Here is a 7,787-nt window from a genome sequence, read left to right on the forward strand (position 1 = left end):
AAAACATTTGCAATGTAGCACAAAAGAGCTCGGAATAAACAGCACAACTGATAATCATTCATATTCTTTAACATCATTTACAAAGTATGAAATTTGACAAAATCACAGATCCGTCCTTCTATCTTTTGGTATCAATATCAAAGAAAATAAACCTTCAGAAAACTCAGTATAATGAACGATACATATATTGATCATTAAGATGTTCCACTTAACATCTTTCTAAAGTACTGACTACTTCAAAAATATTGCGATGAGGTATATTCTACCATTGGTGTAAATCAGATGTGGGTTTTCAATAATTCTAAAGATCTACTGCTTAATCTTAGATGATAATTTCTACAATTTTGCAGCAACATTAACCCTTTTGACTTTTCTACGCTTTTACTCATTATCCTCCATGCTCAATTTAAAGATCGATCCAACCATCTCATAAAACAGAGCTTTTTCTATAAAAATGAGAATCGTATAATATACAAATTTCGTGTTCTGTGTTATGATATTTCTTATTTTATATAGAACCACACTGGTTGTATCAGACAAATATATTGAAGATGATATCAAAATGCTGGACCTATTTATCGACAATATATTAGTTGAATTTTCGGGTACTGATCTTTCAACAGACAGTCGGTAATACAATATTCTAGTGGGTACTAATTGTGCACCCCTACTGCTCGATATTTGTATTGTACTAGTATGAAGACAAAAATCATTCAGAACCTTCTAAAAGACTAAAAAAGAAAAACCCCTTTGGAAATTCTTAATTTTACTTTCAGATATATTGATGATGTACCATCACTGATAACCCATTTTCCAGTCAGTACTTATATCCCATATGTCCCAGTGAACTTAAATTGATTAAGATAAAGCGAAACCCAACATCCACGGCTTCCCTCTTCATCTTCACACAATTACTATCATTGTTTTCGTAGAACATTGCAAGGTTCATGTTGGGAACAATATCGAAATATATTGGTTTCACTAATGTCCTGCAATAATTATATCACATAATCTATAATTATGTTTATAAGTAGATAGATTCCTTTTGATAAGAAATTATTAAGTTTGTACTATATATGCTATTTATAAATTTTATATGTTTGCAATCAATCCTACACTAATATAGCGTTTCGGCGGTATTTTTTTATGATAAATAAAATATTGTTTTATAGGTCCGCCATCATCAGGGATTGTCCTACATATTTAAAAAAATATGATTTCTTTACCTTGGTCGATGTCAGAATATCTGATAAATTTCTGTGCCTTTTATAAGCAATTATCGGTGTTTTTGTGAATACTTCATTGCAAACCACATTATCTCTTATGAGATGCCAATGTTTTAAAAGGTGTTTTCGTAATTTGCTTATGCAAGGATTATATTTAGTAGCCATTACAAGAGGAACTTCCTCTTTACGTTTCCCTTCCTTAGTTGAAAACAAATGTTTTCTATCTTTGGTTAAGGTCTCATTGAAGCTAGACATGATTTCAGTGTCAGTGTAACCCCTATTTATCAAATTATGTTTGAACTTTGAGAGATTTCCCTAAGGTCATTATCATTGTTTGTTGATCTTCTGTAACGAATTACTTCTCCCAGGATAAATGCTTTAAACACGTGCTCCTTATGAGAGCTATTTCTGTGCAAATATAGAAAAGAATTCGTAGGTTTGAAGTGGGTTTTCATGTCTAATATATTGTCTGCTAGAAATCTTCTGCCCTTGAATAAACAAACGTCTAGAAATGTTGTGTTAGATTCTGAAATGTCATATGTGAATTTGAGAAATTTGTGATGGCTATTAGCCAATTTAAAAAATTCTTCAAGTTCATGTCTTTTACCGTGGTGTATTATTATTCCATCATCCATGTATCTGGCATAATAAAATATGTTTGTCTTGGAAATGACGAAATAATTTCTTTCATTATTTGATATAATAAAATATTACAACATTCTGGTGCACAGCAGGCCCCAATTGCAGAACCTAGACATTGTTGATATAATCGATCATTAAATTCAAAGATATTATATTGCCGAACATATCCCAAGAGGGAAACTAAATCATCTGTAGAAGGATATTTTATAGTGTTATGCGATTTATCAAATGCATCATATGCTGCTCTTACTGCTAAAAGAATTTCTTCAATTGGACAGTTGGTAAACATCTGACTTATGTCAAAACTACATAATAGGCAATTGTCTAATGGTTTGATTGTTTCTATTTTTTGTATAAAATCAGATGAATCTCTGATGATGGTGTTTCTTAACTATTGGCACAAGAAAATAATCAACATAACGACCTATGTATTCAGTGATCGTACCAATCTGGGAAATGATAGGTCTCCCTGAAGGAACTATTAAATCAATATTAAATCATATACTCATGACATTGTCATAATCTACAAAATTTATTTTATGTATTTTCGGTAATATATGCATTTGTCCCGGTCTATAATTTTTCTGATTGCAATTTATCATGTATTTGAATGAAATTTCGTCAATTTCATTGTGAATGTGCATTCTAGTGACATAATCATTGATATTATTTCTGAGAACCTTGAAGTCAAAACCGTCAAGACTTATATATTTATTAATAGTATCGGAAGCACATGACTTGTTTGTGTTTGTTTATGTTCAACACGTGTTGATGAGCACATGGTTGCATACCTGGTTTGTTATTGTATGATTTGATTGGCTATTGTATGTCGCAATGCAGGTATTCTACCCGTTTGTACGAGGGTAGGATCGTGATTCTCGTGCAGAATCTCATTATAAATATAAGATATTTTTATAACCAGTTATTCGAAGTTCTGCCTTTACAGAGTAGCATACCTTCCGTTTCGTTATACACATAATGACCGAAAACCACTCAGACGACGAGGACACTTTGCTTTTGCACGAGCCACCAGTACATTCAGGTGCCAAGTCTAGTTCTGTACCACAGATAAGTGATCAAACTTTTGAACTTTTTACATCTTATTTTGATAGTAAGATTTCTTCTCTGAAGAACGAGTTAGTCTCCGGGAACGACTCCTTAGCTAAGAAGCTCAAGAAAGAGGTGTCTGTTAAGCTTAAGGGGGAAGGGAATCAGATTCAATACTCCTTCAACTCAGATATAGTTTCCGAATTGCAGAAACTTCAGAAGCGTACATCCGCGGAAGATTCCGTTAGCACCAATTTGATATCGGGCCTTATTCTTAAAATCAACAGGAGGAATAAATTGATTCGAATTGCCGACAAGTCGCCAGCAGGCTGGTCCACAGTCAGAGAATACGAAAGTGATGACCTGGCATCAGATTCAGAAGATGAAAAACGTTTACGGCAAGCAGAAAGCAGGGCCCTCAAGACAATCAAAGAAAAGAAAACCCGTGGAAAACCTTACTCAAAACCGTCCGCCACCGTTTCTAGACCTGCCAACTCTACTGATACTAGTAACAGTTACTATCAGCCTTACAACGCTACTCAGCAGCCCTTTCCGAGGTTCCGTCGCCGCGAGGCGACCCCATACGACACCTGTTACGAGTGTCACCAAACTGGCCACTTCAAGAGGAACTGCCCAAAAGCAACAAACAAACCAACCTTTGGAAACTTGTCAAAGTGAAAAGATACAAGATGAGTATATTTCTTTTGTTGACAATTTAATGCTATTTGGTCATAGTAATGTTCTCTTTCAACATGTTAAATATTTTGATAATATAGATTTTTCAAAAATCGCCAAAGGAGTAAAATCAAGCTTATTTAAACATATAGAGTTTTGGAAACACATTGGGGCCAACAAATTTGTGTTGGACACCATTGAAAAGGGTTATATAATTCCATTTATGAAACAACCCCCTCCAATGAAATTTCGGAATAATAAATCTGCTTTAAAAAATAGTTTGTTTGTAAATGAAGCGATAACTGAGCTAATTAGCAATGGCTGTATTCTAGAAGTACCATTTCAACCATTCGTCGTTAATCCTCTCAGTGTTGCTACACAAAAGACTGGTAAAAAGCGTTTGATTTTAGATTTAAGTGAATTGAATTTCTATGTTTTGAAAAACAAGGTAAAATTTGAAGATTGGAAAATTGCAATGGAATTCTTCCAAAAAGATCATTTTCTAATTAAGTTTGATTTAAAATCTGGATATTTTCATTTGGACATCTGTAAAGAACAACAAACATATTTAGGTTTTTCCTGGAATAACAAGTTTTACTGCTTTTCTGTATTAGCTTTTGGTTTAAGTAGCGCCCCCTATATATTCACTAAATGTTTGAGACCAATGGTAAAGTATTGGCGAGAAAATGGTGTTAATATTGTTCTTTATCTGGACGATGGATTAGGCATGGATGAAGGTTATAAAAATTGTAAAGATACTTCTGAATTTGTAAAGTCATCACTTAAACTGGCTGGATTTATTGTCAATGAAGAAAAATCAATTTTTGAACCGGTTCAGTGTTTAGAATGGTTAGGATTGATTTGGGATTCTAAAGATTTTACTTTAAAGGTGCCAGAGCGCAGAATTAAAGACACTAAAAATTCTCTTGATATTATACTAAAATCATTTTCAAATTTGAACGCACGTATGCTGGCTCAATTTGCCGGAAGAATTATATCAATGTCACCAGTTATGGGTAATGTCACAAATTTAATGACGAGGCATATATATTTCGCGATAGAAAACAGAAAAACGTGGGATTCTAAACTATATTTAGTATATGAAAAATGTGTATTAGCTGAATTGAAATTTTGGCAGGAAAACTTGTTGGAGCTTAATGAGAAGCGTTTATTGAATGATTCTTTACCGAGAATTATGATATATTCAGATGCAAGTAATGTAGCTTTAGGTGCATATACTGTTGAATCAAATGAAAAGATTTTTCATTGTATGTTGAATGAAAATGAGAAAAAATTGAGTTCCACTTGGCGTGAACTCAGGGCTATTCAGTTATCGTTGAATTCGTTTGAACACGATCTGAAATGTAAAATAGTTAAATGGCATACAGACAACCAAAATTGTGTAAATATAATCAATAAAGGCAGTACAAAGTTGCATTTACAACATTTAGCTTATGATATTTTTAGAACATGTACAAGGTCGGGTATCACGTTGTGTCCTACTTGGATACCTCGGTGTGAAAATTTCAAAGCTGACTTCATATCTAAAATGGTTGATATTGATGACTGGCAAACCTCGTTTCAGTTTTTTACTTTCATGAATGTAATTTGGGGTCCTTACACAATCGATAGATTTGCCAATATTCATAATACAAAACTGAAAAGGTTCAACTCAAAATTTTGGAATCCAGGAAGCACTGCTATTGACGCTTTTGCTCAAAATTGGACAATGGAAAATAATTGGATGGTTCCTCCGATAAGTTTAGTGGCTAAAAGTATTAAACATCTCATTCTCTGTAGAGCTGAGGGAACATTGATCGTTCCAAAATGGCCTTCATCGGCATTTTGGTCGTTGATTTTTAATAGAAGATTGGAATTTCAACCTTACGTTATAGAAGTTCTTGATTTTTCATCAGGTCAGAATATATTTGTTCAAGGACAGAATAAAAACTCCATTTTTGGTACCAAGCATTTTAAGTCTGATATACTGGCAATTAAGATGAAAGCGACTTAATGATGTTCGAGTTTATTTGTACATATTGTTAAATGTTTACAATATGTGAAATTTGCATTGTATTGCAAATTTGGTTCTGACACGGCTATGTATGTTGATATAGCAAGAATACATGTAGTAAGATGTATGGCACGGCTATATATGTTGATATAGCAAGGTCTAGTGAATAGTACGATGTATATGAGATATATATAAAAAAAAAAAAAAAAAAAAAAAAAAAAAAAAAGTTTTATAATATTATTATTTGTTTATTTTATTTATACGTTTTGCAGATGTTTTTAGTACTGGTCGTTGGTCTAAGGATAAAATACCACAGAATGAAGCTCTTAGCAATCTTGCAAAATGTCTTCCAGATTATTGTTTAAATTCTAGAGCTGATAATACTAGAAAGAAATACAGGTATGCATTTAATAGCTTTTGTAAATGGTGTAATTTATTTAATATAAAGCCTTTACCGGCATCAGATTACAATGTCTCATTATATTTGATTCACTTACGAAAAAATTATAATTCTTCTGCAAAGATAGATGAAGCATATTATGCCATTCAATGGACACACAAATTAGCTGGATATGTAAATCCTTGTGATTCTTTTCTTTGTACTTCCATAAAAGAAGGTACACAAAGGTCAATCGGGCATCACATTGTAAACAAGAAGGAACCAATAACTCCTCATATTCTTAATCAACTGGTTTTGAAATACGGCAATACAAATAGTACTTTAAATCATAGAAGAATAGCATGTATGTGTCTCGTTAGCTATGCCGGATTTTTAAGATTTTCAGAATTAGTTAATTTAAAAAGGTCAGATGTTTCATTTCATTCATTATATATGTCTTTATTCATCGAAAAAAGCAAAACGGACCAACAAAGAGCAGGAACTCATGTTTTTATTTCCAAAACATATTCGGTTACCTGTCCAGTCCAAATGTTAGAGACATACTTGAACCAAGCGAACATTAAACACGATTCTGTAGAATTCATATTTAGATCAGTTTTATATCGTAAAAAGACTAACACGTACGTGCTAAGGGGTCATGCGCCTTTGTCTTATACAAGAGCCAGAGAAGTACTGTTAGAGGCTTTAGAATCTTTGGGATTAGACAAATCAAAATTTGGTTTGCATAGTTTAAGAGCAGGTGGAGCAACAGCTGCGGCTGCTGCTGGTATTCAAGATAGAATATTTAAGAAACACGGTAGATGGTCTTCAGATACAGCAAAAGACGGATATGTGCGTGAAAATATTTCTGAAAAACTACTCGTTACTAAGAATCTTGGCTTGTAATTTTCATACCAGTTTTTTCTTATCTACTTTGTCATTTCGAAAGTGTGCTACTCACAAGGAGAGCTCATTCCTATTGTATACATGTGTTGAGTTTTATTGACTAAATAATTTATGTTCGGTTAAGCTTGGCGAATTAGAACATAAATATATTTATTAATAGTATCGGAAGCACATGACTTGTTTGTGTTTGTTTATGTTCAACACGTGTTGATGAGCACATGGTTGCATACCTGGTTTGTTATTGTATGATTTGATTGGCTATTGTATGTCGCAATGCAGGTATTCTACCCGTTTGTACGAGGGTAGGATCGTGATTCTCGTGCAGAATCTCATTATAAATATAAGATATTTTTATAACCAGTTATTCGAAGTTCTGCCTTTACAGAGTAGCATACCTTCCGTTTCGTTATACACATCCCCCACCCACCCCACCCATTTTGATAGATTTAAGTTAGACAGTAATGATGTGACAAGATATATTGTAATAATAATGTATTTATTGTGTTTTGTAGATTGTTGTTGATTTTGATTTTTAGTGGGATGGAGTCCCGATACGGTGTTTTGTTATATTGAGAAAATTGTGTGATTTACTAGGAGTAATTTGATGCAGATGGATGTTTGAATGACAATTGAAATATGAATTTATATGAAATGGTTTTGTTGTTTGAAGAAAAATAAAGTATAAGTGTGCTACTCACAAGGAGAGCTCATTCCTATTGTATACATGTGTTGAGTTTTATTGACTAAATAATTTATGTTCGGTTAAGCTTGGCGAATTAGAACATAAGTGTATTGATGCAATTGTAATTGCCGATAAGCTTCAGATAAGTAAATATTCTTATCAAGACCTTGATACATCTTTGTTGTACTATAAAATGATTCATAATTGTCATTTGTT

The 7,787-nt window shown here is 33.0% G+C and overlaps 1 protein-coding gene across 1 annotated transcript; it reads left to right on the forward strand.

The window, feature by feature from the left end:
* The first annotated feature begins 2,586 nt into the window (after nt 1-2,586).
* On the forward strand, nt 2,587-7,524 carry LOC134725093 (uncharacterized). The gene is made up of 3 exons (XM_063588619.1): nt 2,587-3,604; nt 5,868-6,003; nt 7,402-7,524. Exon 1 carries the CDS (start codon nt 2,847-2,849, stop codon nt 3,591-3,593), a length of 747 nt encoding a protein of 248 aa, XP_063444689.1. The 5' UTR covers nt 2,587-2,846; the 3' UTR covers nt 3,594-3,604; nt 5,868-6,003; nt 7,402-7,524.
* The last annotated feature ends 263 nt before the right edge of the window (nt 7,525-7,787 follow it).

The sequence above is a fragment of the Mytilus trossulus genome, chromosome 7 (genome assembly GCF_036588685.1).
Source record: "Mytilus trossulus isolate FHL-02 chromosome 7, PNRI_Mtr1.1.1.hap1, whole genome shotgun sequence".
NCBI lineage: Eukaryota > Metazoa > Mollusca > Bivalvia > Mytilida > Mytilidae > Mytilus > Mytilus trossulus.